Here is a 17,466-nt window from a genome sequence, read left to right as displayed (position 1 = left end):
TTAAGATCGATATAAATGCATCCAGCATTCACGGTAATCACCGCCTGGAAAGGCACAATCGCAGCTATATATATTTCAAGCGGAATGATTAATCTGTTTCAAAAGTAGCTCAGCCAAATATATCGATAAAAATAATTAAAAGGTTGTGGACACGGCTCCCTCTGTGAGGCGGTGGGTGGCTCTTAAAAGAGCCTTTGTGTTGTGTTCGGGAGGAAGTGGGAGTTTTTCAGCCGCCGAAGCCATAGAGAGTGCGGCCCTGGCGTTTCAGAGCGTACACCACATCCATGGCAGTGACCGTCTTGCGCTTGGCGTGTTCAGTGTAGGTGACCGCATCCCGGATCACATTCTCCAGGAAAACCTTCAGCACCCCGCGGGTCTCCTCGTAGATCAGACCCGAGATCCGCTTGACGCCGCCACGGCGAGCCAGACGCCGGATGGCCGGTTTGGTGATGCCCTGGATGTTATCACGGAGCACTTTACGGTGCCGCTTGGCTCCGCCTTTGCCCAGTCCTTTGCCTCCTTTCCCTCTGCCAGACATGATGCTGCTTCACTCAGGTCGCTGCTCAGTGACAAACCGACTGCTGATGTCTCCTTTTATACACAGCGCCCCGACCTGCCCGAGAAACGCGCAGAGAGACAGAGGCGGGGAGGGGAGGAGACAGAGTCAGAGTGACGGACAGAGCCGGGAGCGGCCTCTCATCGCCCAGCTCCGCCTTCACTTTACCGCACCCGCTAATTTCCAACAGAAAGCGCTCTTTCTCGATCTGTGTCCTCTGGTCCTAGACTCCCCCACTATAGGAAACATCCTCTCCACATCCACTCTATCTGTGTCCTCTGATCCTAGACTCCCCCACTATAGGACACATCCCCTCCACATCCACTCCAGAGAGACATACTTTATTGATCCCGGGGGAAATTGGGTTTCGTTACAGTCGCAACAACCAAAAATCGTGTAGAAATATAGCAATATAAACCCATAAATAACTCAATAATAATAAGTAAATTATGTCAAGTGGAAATAAGTCCAGGATCAGCCTATTGGCTCAGGTTGTCTGACACTCCGAGCGACGAGTTGTAAAGTTTGATGGCCATAGGCAGGAATGACTTCCTATGATACTCAATGTTGCATCTCAGTGGAATGAGTCTCTGGCTGAATGTACTCCTGTGCCTAACCAGTACGTTTTGGAGTGGATGGGAGTCATTGTCCAAGATGGTATGAAACACGTACAAACTGGAAGATTTCTGGAAATTTGCTGATTCTCCTGTTTTAAATTATAGGAGTGCTTTTCCATTCCGCAAATCCCCAAGGACCTCAGTCTGTCCCTCCCCGGCCCCAGGACCAATGCGAGCGTCCTCACACACAGCAGTTGGTGGGCGAGGGTGCAGTCGAGAGGGTTAATTCATCAGAACAATTGTTCCCCTGGATCACGAGGGAAATGAAAGTCCGGTCACATAAAGGAACAGGATACATAGGCAGATATAAGGATATACAGACCTCGCTTTGGTGCCTTCTAAAGACCAGGTAAAGTGGTGGCTGAGGAGCTGGTGTGAGGTGGGTGACGGCTTTAGGTACGAGGATCATTGAGGTCCCGAGGGAAAGGTGAGACGGGTCCAAGGAGGGGAGCCAATATGTTTACGGGAGCTTTCTTCATGCTACACGGAAGGGTTAAACGAGCAGGTATCAGGTCCTACACAGTGATTTTCAGGAAATAGGTTAAAAAGCAGGACTTACAGGATTGTAATTATCGAATTGTGGCCCAAACCTTGTGCTGGTGTGGTGAGGAAACAATTGCTGCTGAGGAACTGATGCAGGAGGGAGATCTTCAGATTCATGGATCAATGGGCTCCCTTCCAGTCAGGTGGGAGACCGGGACAAACAAGGCCATTTCCATCTGGACCGGAGGGGAACCAATATCCTCACCAGGAGGTTTGATGGTGTCACTTGGCGGAGTTGGAACTGGAGTAGCAAGTGGGAGAATGTATGTATGACAAGACAGTCTGAAAAGAACGAGAGCCAATGTCAGGCCAATAAACATGGTGGGATTGATGGGCTGAAATAAGTTTATTTCAACATTAGGAGTATTATGTTGTCGGACGTTCAGCTCAACATCTCTAGGTTTCATTGTTTTACATGTGAGTGGGGGGAAGGGGGGTTATAAGATGCAGAGGCTACCCCACTGGGTATGTCACAGCAAACTGGAGGGCTCACTTACAGAGGCAATCTACAGTCACACGGACTGGATTATAGTATTGGCCCCCAATAACCACCGGGAGGTGGAGGAACACAGAGGTTTATGTTTAGGGAGAGGTGCAGAACAGAACTGTCATAGTGGGGGACTTTATCTTCCCTCGCATTGACTGGATCTTGCTCAATGCTGAGATGCTCAAGATTTCTTCAGCGATTCCGAGGAGTGTTTGAAACATTATGTACAGAGCCCCACCAGAGGCGAGAACAGACGGGAATTAGTTTAGGGAAACGAGCCAGGCCAGCTGACGATCACCATTTATTTTGTTCGTTAGTTATGAGTAAGACAGAAGCCAAGGGGCATTGATTGGGAGCAGCCACTGTCAGACAAGTCGACATCTGACATGTGGGAGTTGTTTAAAGACCCGCAGCTCAGAGTTCAGGATCAGCATGTTCCTGTAAGGAGTAAGGACAAGGACGGTAAGGTAAGGGAACTTTGGATGAATGGAGAGATCCTGAATTTAGTCAGAAGGATATGGAAGGTTTATGAAGCTAAAATCAGACTGGGTATCTTTGGAATATAAAGATAGCGGGGAAATGCGAAAGCTGGTGATAGGAAAGGCCAAATGGGGCCTCAAACCGTCCTCGTGGAGTGGGATCAAAGATAATCCCAAGGCCTCTTGATTTATATTAGTTAAACAGGGATAACCAGAGACTGGAAAGGTCCACTCAAGATTAAAGGAGGAATGATGTGGTTGAAGTCAGACCAAGTGGCTGAGGTACTAAATGAGTCCGTTGTGTCAATATTTACCGAGGAGAAGGAATTGAATGTCAATGAAAACAGAGCGAGACATGCTAATGTGCAGAGAAATGTTGAGATTAAGGAGGAGGCTGTGCTGGGATATCTGAAAAGCAATAAGATGGATGAGACTCCAAGAACTGAAGGCATATATCCTACAATAGTGAAAGAAGCAAGTGAGCAGATTGCTGGGGATTTGACAAGGATCTATGTCAGGGTCCCCAACTTTGTTTGCACCGCAGGCCCATTTAATATTTATTGACAATATTCTTACGGACCGGCCAGCGGGGGGGGGAGGGGGGAGGGGTAGGGGTAATATATACCAGAATGCAGGTGAAACTATAAGTCACTTATAAGTGGCTAATTAATACACTCAATTTTGTTTCTAAAGGGTTTATCTAAAGAATTTAGTATTAAACACACAGTGCATATTTTCCTCCCATGAATACAGTGATAAGTCAATTATAGGGCACTTATAAGTCAATAGCATCATAACATATTAAGTAACATATGGATATTAAACACACAGCACCTATTATCCCCGTATGAACATATAAAATCATTGCAACACACCAATATCGGTGAATCAGTAAGAGTCCTGGGCTTGTTTTCCTGCAATAAGGTGGTCTCATCGAGGGGTGATGGGAGACAGCAATACTCAAAGGGGGCTCCTTATGTCCTGATGAAGGGTCTCGGCCTGAAATGTCGACAGTGCTTCTCCTTACAGATGCTGCCTGGCCTGCTGTGTTCTACCAGCATTTTGTGTGTGTTGTTTGAATTTCCAGCATCTGCAGATTTCCTCGTTTTTGCTCCTTATATCCAGTCTATTCCGCAATTTAGTTTTTGTTGCATTCATTGCAGAAAACCCCGCTTCACAGAGATATGATGTTGGAAACGGAAGCAACGTTTTCTGTCCTTTCATGGCTATCTCAGGATATTCAGCCTTGACTTTGATCCAGAATGCCGGCAGAGATGTTACGTTAAAAATATTTTTCAACCCACCATCATTTGCAAGCTCGAGGGGTTGATCTTCCCGCGCTGACATGGATAGCTGTCATTCTCCCCTGAAGTTTGCAGACTGTCATTCAGGAGCAACCACTTTGACTCGGGTAGTGAAACCAGACAGCCGTCCAGTCATAGCTGCAGCCCCATCTGTGCATATTCCAACACAGAATGACCAGTCCGGTTTGCCTAACATGTAGTCATTCAAAGACTTGAACAGTTCTGCCCCAGTTGTGTTAGTTGGCGGTGGCATTGCGCACAACGTATCCTCGTGCACATCGTCTTGAAATATATATCGCTCATAAACCAGCAGTGTTACCTTGTTGTCGCATTGGTAGACTCATCGACCTGGATAGCATACCATGGTGACTCGTTAAGCCGTTCTAACATCTATGCTTCGATGTCCTCCGCTTTGTCATCGATTCTCCTTGAAACTGTGGTAGCTGGAAGAGAAACCTGTGCCATCTTGTTAGCAGCAGCTTCTCTCAACTGTTCACAGCACATGTCCTTGGCAGCAGGCAGAATCACTTCTTCCCCAACGGTGAAAGGCTTCTTAGCCTCAGCAATATGGCTAGCCACTAACTATGACGCTCTCAGAGCATCAGCATTTGTGGAGGTGGTGGCTCTCAGCACCCGCTTGAGTCCCACTTGCTCACATTTTTTCCACTCAAAAAACTTAAAGGGTTTGTCTTTAAGTGTAGGGAGCTGGGACTCAAGATGCCGAAGTAGTTTTGAGGGCTTCATTGCCTCATTAGACAGCATGTCTCCACATATCACACACAGGGGCTTGGAGCATACGAGTCACCGGTCGCAATAACGCCATATTTTATGTGCGACTCGTCGTATTTTCTGTTGAAGGAAGCTTTCTTTTTTTTTGTAGTCTTGGCCTCAGCCGTCTCTGCGTGGTCGTCATCATTGGGCCTTTTATGTCCCCCACCACCTCTTCCAAAGAAACTCTCAAGCGACATTTGTTTTTTACTCATACCGACTGATGACCTTGCGTGCATTCAAGTTCAACAGTGGCGTGACAGGGAATGAGGAAAGGTGAAGCTGACTCATATCGTTTCATATCACCAAATCATATCGATTCTTCACAGCCTGGCAGCACTTGTTTTGCGGCCCGGTGGTTGGGGACCACTGATCTGAGACACTCCAGAGTTGTTTTGAGGTGACAGACAGGCAGGCACTCTGTGAGCCACATGGAGAGGACAATGATGGGCTCACAGAGTGCATCACTGGTTACATCAACTTCTGTGTGGACTGCAATGTTCCAGCAAGAACTGTCCTTCGTTATTCAAATAAGAAGTCATGGGTAACAAAGGACATTAAGGACATCCTGAACGCTAAAAAGAGGGCATTTAGAGATGGAAATAGGGAGGAGCTGAGGACAATACAGAGGGACCTGAAAGCCAAGATCAGGGAGGCTAAAGACAGGTGTAGGAGGAAGCACGAGGAAATCTGCAGATGCTGGAAATTCAAACAACACACACAAAATGCTGGTGGAACACAGCAGGCCAGGCAGCATCTATAGGAAGAATCACAGTCGACATTTCGGACCGAGACCCTTCGTCAGGACGCTTGAGTGGAAACTCCAGCAGAACAACATGACAGAGGTCTGGAGTGGGATGAGGACCATCACTGGGTTCAGGCAAACCAGCAACAGAGGAACTGAAGGCAGTGTGGACAGGGACGACAAACTTAACCTGTTCTTCAACAGATTTGACACTGTGGCCCCGGCCCATCCCCCAAACGATTCATCTGTTGTCGGCCCCCAACCAACACATACTCCACTCTCCCCTCCTACTCCTCCTCACAGCCCCCCACCCTGCTCTCAGGACTACACCCCTCCCCCACCTGAAACCACCATGGTGGGCTTCACAGCTGAACAGGTGAGAAGACAGCTGAAACGTCTCCACCCAAGCAAGGCTGCAGGGCCGGATGGTGTCAGCCCCAGGGTGCTCAAAGGCTGTGCCCCCCAGCTATGTGGAGTACTTCACCATGTCTTCAAGCTGAGCCTGAGTCTCCAGAGGGTTCCCGCCAGCCCCGACTAGGAGTTGAGGATGCCATCGCCTACCTGCTGAACCATGTCTACGCCCACCTGGACAAGCCGGCAAGCACAGTGAGGGTCATGTTTTTTGACTTCTCCAGTGCGTTCAACACCCACCGCCCTGCTCTGCTCAGTGAGAAGCTGACAGTGATGCAGGTCGATGCTTCCCTGGTGTCATGGATTATTGATTGCCTGACTGGCAGACCACAGTACTTGTGCTTACAACACTGTGTCAGACAGAGTGGTCAGCAGCACTGGGGCTCCACAGGGGACTGTCCTGTCTCCCTTTCTCTTCACCATCTACACCTCGGACTTCAACTACTGCACAAAGTCTTGCCAACTTCAGAAGTTTTCTGATGACTCTGCCATAGTTGGATGCATCAGCAAGGGGGATGAGGCAGAGTACAGGGCTACGGTGGGAAACTTTGTCAAATGGTGCAAGCAGAATCATCTGCAGCTTAATGAGAAAAATACTAAGGAGCTGGTGGTGGACCTGAGGAGGACCAAGGCACTGGTGAGCCCTGTTTCCATCCAAGGGGTCAGTCTGGACATGGTGGAGGATTACAAATACCTGGGGATACGAATTGACAATAAACTGGACTGGTCGAAGAACACTGAGGCTGTCTACAAGAAGGGTCAGAGCTGTCACTATTTCCTGAGGAGAATGAGGTCCTTTAACATCTACTGGAGGATGCTGAGGATGGTCCATGAGTCTGTGGTGGCCAATGCTATCATGTTTGCTGTTGTGTGCTGGGGCAGCAGGCTGAGGGTAGCAGACACCAACAGAATCAACAAACTCATTCGTAAGTCCAGTGATGTTGTGGGGGTGGAACTGGACTCTCTGTGGGTTGTGTCTGAAAAGAGGATGCTGTCCAAGTTGCATGCCATCTTGGACAATGTCTCCCATCCAATGCACAATGTACTGGTTAGGCACAGGAGTACATTCAGCCAGAGACTCATTCCACCGAGATGCAACACTGAGCCTCATAGGAAGTCATTCCTGCCTGTGGCCATCAAACTTTACAACTCCTCCCTCGGAGTGTCAGACAACGGGAGCCAATACGCTGGTCCTGGACTTATTTCCACTTGGCATAATTTACTTATTATTTAATTATTTATGGTTTTATATTGATATATTTCTACACTATTCTTGGTTGGTGCAACTGTAACAAAACCCAGTTTCCCTCAGGATTAATAAAGTATGTCTGTCTGTCTGTGTCCTGAATTGCAACATTTGCGGTCCCTCAGTACTGGAGTGTAGCAAATGTTGCAGCTTTGATCAAGAAAGGAAATAACAAGAACCTAGGGATCTATAAGCAAGGCAGCCTCATTTCAGTGGTGGAGTACTGGGGAGGATACTGAGGTACAGGGTTTATACACATTTGGAAAGGCACGGCCTGCTCAGGGACAATCAGCATGGCTTTGTGCAGGCAGATCACACTTGATAAAGCTGATTGAGGTTTCTGAGGAGGTGATACAGACTCTAAGATATAGGATCAGAATTAGGCCATTAGGCCCATCAAATCTGCTCCGTCATTTCATCGTGGCTAATCCATTTTCCCTCAAAGCCCCAATCCCCTGCCTTCTCCCTGTAACCCTTCATGATCTGACCAATCAAGAATCTACCAACCACTGCCTTAAATATACATAAAGTCTTGGCTCCACAGCGGCCCGAGGCAACAAATTCCACAGATTCACCACTCTCTGGCTAAAGAAATTCCTCATCTCCACATTCTACAATGCTCTATTCTGAGGCTGCGTCCTCTGGTCTCAGACACTCCCATCCTCCGCACATCCACTTTATCAAAGCCTTTCACCATTCGAAAGGTTTCAATTAGGTCAGCCCTCGTTGACCTAAATTCCAGTGAGTACAGGCCCAGAGCAATCAAACGCTCTTCATATGCCAAGCTGTTTCATCCTGGAGGCAATTTTGAGAATCTCCTTTGAAACACATCCAGTTTCAGCTCATCCTTCCTAAGATAAAGGGCCCACAAATGCTCACAATACTCCAGTGAGACCTCACCAGTACTTTATAAAGTCTCAACACTATTATGATTGGTGCAGATATTGTGGACTGAAGGGCAGGTTGCCATCTGTTCCATATTGTGTACTGACAAATATGTTTGATCTACCAGCTATTGCAGGGACATGGTTACAGAGTCTTGCACTGGGAATTTGACATTCCTACATGTTTAATGTTCCACACGGAATCGGCAAAATGGAAGGAGCAGGGTGGATTTGTTCATAACGTGCTGGTGAAGGGGTGGATACAGTGCCATCAAAAGTATTCAGTCTCCGTTGGAGGTTCTCATGTTTATTGTTCTGCAACGTTGATTCACAGTGGATTTAATTTGTCTTTATTTTCCCACACTGATCAGCAGAATGGACTCTCTGGTCTCAAAGTGAAAAACAGATCTTTACAAAGTGATCTAATTAATTGCAAATATAAAACACAAAATAATTTAATTGCATTGGTATTCACCTCCTTCAAGTCAAGTTGACGCACCTTTGTCAGTAATTACCGTTGGCTCTGTGTGGACAGGTCTCTATGCGCTTTGCACATTTGGACACTGAAAATTTTCCCCATTCTTCTTTACAAAACTGCGGAAGCTCTGTCAGATTGCATGCGGTTCATGAGTGAACAGATCTTTTCAAGTCCAGTTACAAATTCTCAATTGGATTGAGGTCTGGACTCTGACTTGGCCACTCCAGGACATTAACTTTGGTTTTAAGTCATTCCTGTGCAGTTTTGATTTTATACTTGCGGTCATTCTCCTGCTGGAAAATGAATCTTCTCCTAAGTCACAGTTCGCTTGCAGACTGAATTAGGTTTTCCTAAAAGATTTCACTGTATTTGGCTGCATTCATTTTACCCTCTACTTTTCTGAGCCTTTCAGGGCCTGCTGCAGTGAAACATCCCCACAGCAAGATGCAGCCTCCACCAGGCTGGGATGGTGTGTTTTTGATGCTGTGAGGTGTTTGTCTTGCGCCAAGCTTAGTGTTTAATCTGATGGCCAAAAAGGTCAATTTTGTTTCATCAGACTATAGAACCTTCTTCCAGTTGACTTCGGAGTCTTCTGGCAAACTCCAGGTGAGATTTCATGAGAGCTTTTTTCAACAATGGCTTTCTCTTTGCCACTCTCCCAAAAAGCTCTGACAGGTGAAGCATCTCGGCAGCAGTTGTTGTCTACACAGTCTCTCCCATCTCAGCCACTGAAGATTGTGATTTCTCTAGAGTTATCATAGGTCTCTTGGTGGCCTCCCTCACTCGTCCCCTTCTTGCACAGTCACTCAGTTTTTGAGGATGGCCTAATCCTGGCAGATTTACAGCTCTGCCATATTCTTTCCATTTCAGGATGAGTGACTTAACTGTACTCCAAGGGATATTCAGTGACTTGAAAATTTTCTTGTATCCATCTGCTGAATTGTGATTTTCAATTACCTTTTTGCAGAGCTGCTCAGAGTGTTAATTTGTTTTTATGGTGTAGTTTCTCCCAGAATACTGACTACCAACAGTCGTGTATTTTTACTACAATCAATTGAAACACCTTGACTCACACAGAGTCCTCCACTTAACTGATAATGTAATTCCTAAAACTGTACCAGTGATGATTTGGGGGTGAATATTTATACAGTCAATTATTTTGCGTTTTATATCTGTAATTAATTTCAAGCACTTTGTGGAGATCTGTTTTCACTTTGACACAAAAGTCTTTTTCTCTTGATCAGTCAAACAAATGTCAAATTCAATCCACCGTCATTCAAAGTTGTAAAACATTAAAACATGAAAACTTTAAAGCAGCATGAATACTTTTCATAGGTACCTTACATGTAGGGACAGTGATGGTGAAAGGGGAGGGAAAGAAGACACAGGGGGGAGTGGTCTCAGGATGCTCAGGTGTTCCTCCCGAAGGGATAAAACACAAAAGGGTAAATATCAAAGAGAGATGAGAATGGAAATGTGATTGTCATGAGAGATTTAATCGGAAGCAAATTGATGTACCACAACATCGAGTACCTCTACTCTGTGAGCTGCAACAACAACAATCTGCCAGTGGCAATGCATTCTAGTTCCATTTCCCATTCACATACTGACATATTGGTGCCTTACACGTGTTTTAACCAGTGGTGGGGCGGTAATGGGGACAAGCTGTCACTTCCTATAAATTACTGCTTCAAATTGTCTCTGTCAACCAAGTCCAGCTCCTGGCTTTTATCGCTTAGCTACGAAGCCTGACAGACTCTTTCTTAGTGACGGGGAGGGTCTAAATGGGTTTACTGGCATCATATAACTAACCGCTAAGGGCAGATGGGGCTTTCACTCTCTCTGGTTCTCCACCTCCTTCGTGTCATCCCATGGTCCAACGTTCTCTCCTACTGGATTCCTTTCTCTTCATCTCTTTGCCTTTCCTGTCTGTCACCCAGGTCTTCACATTATCATCCCTCCACAAAACAACCCCCTCCCCCACTCACTTGTCCTCCTCCCCCTCCCTGCACCTTATTCTGGCTACTGTCCCTTTCTTGCTAATCCTGATGAAGGTTCTCAGCCCAAAATGTCGACTCTTTGCTGAGTTCCTGCAGTATTTTGTGCGTGTTTGTGTCAGTCTGTGTGGTCATTGAGCTGATCAAACTGGTACAGTCAAAGAGGAAATTGTGGAGTGGTCAGAGACAGTTTCTTACAGCAGGACCTTCCCAGGAACAAGACATCTCATATGTAATCTGTATAACGAGGTGGGATTAAAGAGAGATCTTGTGGTGAAGTATCCCAGAAGAAGTGATCACAATGTGGGAGAACTCCAGACCACAGATTGATGGTGAACACCAGGGTCCAGAACCAGTGTCCTCAAACTAAATAAAGGCAATTACGGAGATGTGACAGTGGCGTTGTCTGGGGCAGATGGGGTAAATATGCTTAGGGACAAGTCAATAATGAGCAGTGGCGATGTTTAAGGAGACTGTTCATAACAGTCAGCAGACGTTGATCCCGATTCTACAGAGGGATCACAGAGAGCAAAGAACGTTCTGTGGTCAATGGAGTTCAAGGGAAACAATAAATCAAAGAGCATAAAAAGAGGCAAGGGTTGGCAGTAGAAAAGAGGATCAGGATTTTTCCAGGAACCAGTGATGAGACAAAAGCTAAAACTAACAAGGAAAAAGCAGATAGGTTAACTCAATAATTTTAATTAGTGTTCACAGTGGGGACACAGCAAACATCCCAGAGATATCGAACAGTGACATTTCAACATTGTCCCATAATGTGTAACAATCACCAACACAAGGGTGAAACTAAAGGGACTAAAAGCAAACATTTCCAGGTCCCAACGACCGGCACTGAAGTCTGGAGAGAAAGTAGAGACACTGAAGTCTGTCAAAACTCACTGTTACGGAAAGGTCCCAGTGGAGTTGAAAACCATTGTTGAAGAAGGGTGGAAGATAAAAAGCAGGTGACTGTAGTCCAGTTAACTTCACTTCAGCTACTGGAGTCTGTAATCTGTGAAGAAATAACAAGTCATTTAGAAAAGTTTAATGTGATTGAACTGAGTCAACAGGGTTTACAGTCAGATTCACACAGCACAGAAACGAGCCCTTCAGCTCAAATGGTCCACACTGACCAAAGTTCCCATCTGAGCTTGTGGTCTGTAACCCCCTCATCACCACATTAAGAACAAGGCTATCCTCCTCCTTATCCCATATCCTTCAAAACCTTTCCTTCCCATCTACCTGTCCAAGTACTTTTCTTAAATATACCTGACTCAACCATCCCCCCGGCAGCTCACTCCATACACTGACCAGCCTGTGTGTGGAAAAGTTGCCCTTCAGGCTCCTATTAAATCTCATCTCAAACCAATGCTCTTCAGTTCTTGATTCCCCTACCCTGACAAAAATATTGTTATCTTTGACTCAACCCAGGCCACTTATTATTTTATTCACCTCTGCAATATCGCCACTCATTCTCCAACTTCCCAAGGAAAATTATCCAAAACACTTCCCACAAATCAGTCCTTCGAGATCCAGTAACATGCCCGTAAATCACCTCTGCACTCTTTCCAGCTCAATGGTGTCTGTCATACTGCATGATCACTAAAACTAAACACTATTTATGAAATGCGGCCAAACCAACGTGTTGTACAACCACACCATTTCATCCCAGCTTCTATATCCGGTGCCCTGACTGAAGGCCAGTGTTCCAAAAGCCTCGTCACCACCCTGTCCATCTGGAACCTGGTTTTTGTCCCTGTAACCTGGGTTACTGAATGTTAAGTCATGTTTGACAAACATACCAGAGATTTGAGACTTTACAGGAGAAGTTGGAGAAGTGGTGATTTTGGATTTTCAGGAGCCATTTGCCAATGTCTCACATGAAAGGCTGGTGCACAAGACCAGAGCTCAGTACTGGGAAGGAAGTGTGTTAATATTGACTGAAGACTGGTTGTCATACTGAGACAGAATAACAGGTCTGTTTCAGGCTGGGATGACATAACTACTGGACTGTTGAGGTGTTGCCTGCACAACAAAATAGAGACGGGTGCAGTGAGGGGTTCATAAGACCATATATGACCAAAATTCAGAGGTGAATGGTTCATTGACATTTATTGCTGGGGCATTAGTGCAGAGAAACAGAGCAGTGTTGCTACAGTGTCAGACAAATGCACATTGATGGATTTTGGGAAGTTAAAGCAGGTCAGCACATACCCAGTGAATGGCAGGGTCCTGAGGAGTGTTGATGAAAAGATAAACCTGAGGCACAGGTAAATAGTTCCCTGAAAGTGCCAACACAGGTAGACAAGGTGGTGAAGAAGGTGCATGAAATGCTTAGCTTCATCAGCAAAGGCTCTGAGAGGAGTTGGGACATCACATTACAGTTGTACAAATCAATAATTACCCCACACCAGGAGTACCCTGTGCAGTTCTGGTCACCACGAGAGGAAGGATGTGATTAAGCTGGAAAGGTGCAGAAACGATTCACAGGAATGGAACCTGGACTGGGGGCTTGAGTTACAAGGAAAGATCAGACTGACTGGGACTATTTTCCCTGGAGTGAAGGAGGCTGAGGGAAGACCTGACAGAAGTTAATAAAACTATGAGAGGTGCCAACAAGCTAGACAGTCAAAATCACTTCCTCAGGTTAGAAATATCAAATATGAGAAAGCACAGCTGTAAAATGCCAGGGTGAGAATTAAAAAGTCTATTTCAGGGCAGGTAATATTTCTGTTTCCATACGGCAAGTGGTGAGGGCCGAGTACGGGTTGCCTTAGGGAGTGGTGGAAGTAGATATGATAATGACATTTAACAGCGTTTTAGATAAGACATGAATATTCAGAGAATTGAAGCACATGAATTATACGCAGGCAGAAGAGATTTAGTTCCATTTGACATCGTGCTCAGCACAGACGTCATGGAAAGAAGGGCCTGTTCCTGTGCTGTACTGTTCTGTGTTCTCTGTGAGCCTCAGTGACGGGTGAGTCTTTAGCCGGGGTCACAGACAGGTGTATCTGTGGCAAGGAGAGAGACTGCAGGATGGTGCATTACCCCCCTGGTACCAGGGCCAAGGATGTAACTGAACAAGTACAGGCCATTCTGAAAGGGCAGGGTGAGCAGACACAGATTGTGTCCATATTGGTTCTAACAAAAGAGACAAAGTCCTGCAAAGAGACTGAGGGAGTTGGGGAAAAAATTAAGTAGAAACACTGTGGTGAGGAGGGGGGTAATCCCAGTGTCACCTGCTAGTGTGGGAAGAAAGAAAAAGGTGGTACAGTTATATGTGTGGCTCACAAGCTGGTGCAGGACGGAGGATTTTTGTTACATGGATCATTGGGCTCTCTTTCAGGAGAGGAGTTGGGAAGAGTGAAAGGTCAGTAGTGGAGTTGACGGATGTGGATCAGCACATGTGACCAACTAACCGATTTGTCTTTGGACAGTGGGAGGAAAGCTGGGCAGCGGTGTTAGCTGTGAGGAGGATGCTAAGAGGATGCAGGGTGACTTGGATAGGTTAGTTGAGTGGGCAAATTCATGGCAGATGCAATTTAATGTGGATAAATGTGAGGTTATCCACTTTGGTTGCAAGAACAGGAAAAAAGATTATTATCTGAATGGTGGCCGATTAGGAAAAGGAGAGATGCAACGAGACCTGGGTGTCATTATACACCAGTCATTGAAGGTGGACATGCAGGTACAGCAGGCGGTGAAAAAGGCAAATGGTATGTTGGCATTCATAGCAAAAAGATTTTTGTACAGGAGCAGGGAGGTTCTACCGCAGTTGTACAAGACCTTGGTGAGACTGCACCTAGAATATTGTGTGCAGTTCTAGTCCCCTAATCTGAGGAAAGACATTCTTGCCATAGAGGGAGTACAGAGAAGGTTCACCAGATTGATTCCTGGGGTGGCAGGACTTTCATATGAAGAAAGACTGGATCTACTAGGCTTATACTCACTGGAATTTAGAAGATTGAGGGGGGATCTTATTGAAACGTATACAATTCTAAAGGGATTGGACAGGCTAGATGCAGGAAGATTGTTTCAGATGTTGGGGAAGTCCAGAACGAGGGGTCACAGTTTAAGGATATAGGGGAAGCCATTTAGGATCGAGATGAGGAGAAACTTCTTCACACAGAGAGTGGTGAATCTGTGGAATTCTCTGCCACAGGAAACAGTTGAGGCCAGTTCATTGGCTATAATTAAGAGGAAGTTAGATATGGCCCTTGTGGCTAAAGGGATTGGGGGTACAGAGAGAAAGCAGGTACAGGGTTCTGAGATGGATGATCAGCCATGATCATACTGAATGGCGGTGCAGGCTCGAAGGGCCGAATGGCCTGCTCCTGCACATATTTTTTATGTTTCTATTAGAAATAAAAGAATAAAAATTTACCGCAAACAGACTAAGATGAGGGGTGCCTTCACTTCCCCGGCTATAGGTTGAGTCATTACAGAGCTGAGGGTCAGAATGACTTCAACCCGTGTTGATGCCATTTGCCCAGTACACCACTGCATAGTTAATGAGCACAGTGGCACCGAGGGGCTGAAGTGTGTTTGTGTCAGTGCCGAGTGTGGAACAGTTAATGCAGATGTACTTAGAGCCTGGATTAGTACATGGCACAGTGAATCAGCCATTACAGAGAAGGGCAGGACTGGGAGCGAAACATTCCAGGATTCAGATTCAGACAGTCCAGAGGGAGGTGAATGAGGCTGGGGAGCTGTACTGCTGATCAGGCAGAATGTCACAAATTCAAGTTCATCCAGTGAGACAATGCGGGTAGAACTCAGGAATAAGAAGAGTGCAATCACTGCGATGGGATTGTACTGTAGGGCTCCAAACAACCAGTGAGAGAGAGGAACAGATATGTCAGCAGGTTATGGGCTGATGTAAAAACAACAGAGCAGCTTTGCTGAGTGAATAATCTCCCCAGTGACTGGGACTCCCTTACCACCTGAGACTTGGATGGGGCATTATTTGTTAAATGTGTTCAGCAAGGTTTCCTGAAACAGTATGTAGATGGTCCACCAGGGAGGGAGACATTCTTGACTTTGCTTTGGGAAATATGGGACTCACCAGAGTGGTGGCGGGAACAACCAGTGTACACAGAGGAATTAGACAGGTCCTTCAGGGGAAATAACCAGCAGAGCTGTGGGGACAGAGTGGGGAATGGGACTGTGGAAATGTTGTAGCAGGAGTTGGTATAAACTTGATGGGTCAGATAGTCCAGACCATCCCAGAATGATCCTGTGACCAATAACAGTCTGAAAAAATCATTCTGGTCTCCAGTCAATCTTCCAAACTCCAGGGTGGACAAGAGCAATTGTGTAATGAGGACACACTTCTGTAAAAACACTGACACTGTATTCCAAGCACACTGAGCTGCCAGAGCACAGCACCTGCCAGTGAGGACACAGACAAGTACAACACCCGGCTCTCTAATAAAAAGTTCAAAGCTGAAAGTAAATGTAATATCAAAATACATTTCTGTCATCATACGCAACCCCGGGATTTATTTTCTTGTGTGCGTACTGCTGGTTTGTTAGAGCTGTTGGGGAGGGTATAAACTGATTTGTCAGGGGCGTGAGAACTGGCATGAAAGTACTTAGGATAGTACGGTTGGTAAAGAAAGAAAAGATAGCATGCAGTCACACTGTCAGGAAGAGCGAGCTGATGGTAGGACATAACTGCAGCCAGCAGAGGGATGCAGAATCAATAAGGGTAGCAAATCCAATACTTGAAGTGTTGTACCTCAATGCACAGCATATAAAAAATAAGGTGGATAATCTTATTGCCCTACTACAGATTGTCATGTATAATGTGATCATCATTGAATCACAGCTGAAAAATATTTATAGTTGAGAGCTAAATGCCCAAGTTAGACATATCGGAGGGACAGGAAGGTAGGCAATGAGGATAGCATGGCCCTGCTGGTAAAGAATGGTATCAAATCAGTAGGAAGATGAGCCATTGGATCGGAAGATGTTGAATCATTGTGAGCAGAGTTTAAAAAATCTGCAAGTGTAAAAGGACATTGATGCAGTTATAAACAGGCCGTCAACAGTTGTTTGGATGTGGACCACAGATTACAACAGGAAATGGAAAAGGCATGTCAGAAGGCAATGTTATTGGAGATTTCATGGGAGATTTCAACAACCAGGTCAATTGGGAGAATCAGGTTGGAAATAGATCTCAAGAAAGTGAGTTTGTTGAATGCCTAAGAGATGGCTTTTTAGAACAATTTGTCGTTGAGCCTACGAGGGAATCAGCTATACTGGATTGTGTGTTATTTAATGAACAGCAGGCAATTAGGGAACTTAAGGTAAAAGAACCCTTAGGAGGCAGTGATCACAGTATCATTGAGATCAACTTGAGTCCAGGATAAGCGTATTCCAGAAACAAATAAATACTCAAATGGCAAAATAGTACAACTGTGGCTGAAAAGGAAGTCAAAGCTAATGTAAAACCAAAAGGGAGGGCATAAAACAAAGAAAAAAATAGAATACAGAGGATTGGGAAGCTTCTAACACCTTACAGAGAGCAACCTAAAGAGGATAAAGATTAAATATGCAAGCAAACTAGCAAATATTATCAAAGTGAATCGTTGAAGCTTTTTCAAGTATGTCAAACATAAAGGAGAGATGAGACTGGATACTGGATTGCTAGAAAATCAGGCCAGAGGAAGAATAATGGGGTGGTGGGGGGGCGGGGGAAGGTGATAGCAGATGAACTAAATGAGTATTTGGCATCAGTGGAAGTTACTAGCCATGTGCCAGATGTTGAAGGGAGTGAGGGGAGAGAAGGGAGTTCAGTTATTATTATAAGGGAAAGGTGCTCAAAAAGCTGAAAGTCCTGAGGGTATATCAGTCACCTGGACCAGATGAACTGGACCCTAGGATTCTGACAGAGGTAGCGGTAGAGATTGTGGTGCCATTAGTAATGATCTTTCAAGACGTATTGGA

The 17,466-nt window shown here is 45.6% G+C and overlaps 2 protein-coding genes and 1 pseudogene across 4 annotated transcripts in view; 1 reads left to right on the top strand and 2 right to left on the bottom strand.

Annotated features, from left to right (window-relative positions):
• The window catches only part of LOC132383737 (uncharacterized), a 141,195-nt pseudogene that overhangs the window by 65,230 nt on the left and 58,499 nt on the right, over positions 1-17,466 (top strand).
• Positions 1-17,466, bottom strand: part of LOC132383763 (histone H3) — a 53,388-nt gene that overhangs the window by 25,708 nt on the left and 10,214 nt on the right. For 2 of the 3 annotated variants that reach the window (XR_009508764.1, XM_059954965.1), the window contains exon 3: positions 11,413-11,524. The gene's annotated coding sequence lies outside the window, so the exon portion shown is untranslated. Of the gene's footprint in view, positions 1-10,530; positions 11,525-17,466 lie in introns of those variants that run through there. The other variant, XR_009508765.1, reaches the window with a different exon arrangement.
• On the bottom strand, positions 227-8,871 carry LOC132383829 (histone H4). Its single transcript, XM_059955036.1, has 2 exons — positions 8,840-8,871; positions 227-542 (listed from the first exon to the last, which is right to left on the bottom strand). The coding sequence occupies exon 2, from the start codon at positions 536-538 to the stop codon at positions 227-229; it is 312 nt and encodes a 103-aa protein (XP_059811019.1). The 5' UTR covers positions 539-542; positions 8,840-8,871.

This window comes from Hypanus sabinus, chromosome 31 (genome assembly GCF_030144855.1).
Source record: "Hypanus sabinus isolate sHypSab1 chromosome 31, sHypSab1.hap1, whole genome shotgun sequence".
NCBI classification, from domain to species: domain Eukaryota; kingdom Metazoa; phylum Chordata; class Chondrichthyes; order Myliobatiformes; family Dasyatidae; genus Hypanus; species Hypanus sabinus.
Note: the sequence above shows the minus strand (reverse complement) of the source record. Positions and strands in the feature narration are given on the sequence as shown.

What these genes read in the sequence shown, in the direction of transcription:
- LOC132383829 (XM_059955036.1), bottom strand. Translation starts at nt 538, where the DNA reads ATGTCTGGCAGAGGGAAAGGAGGCAAAGGACTGGGCAAAGGCGGAGCC.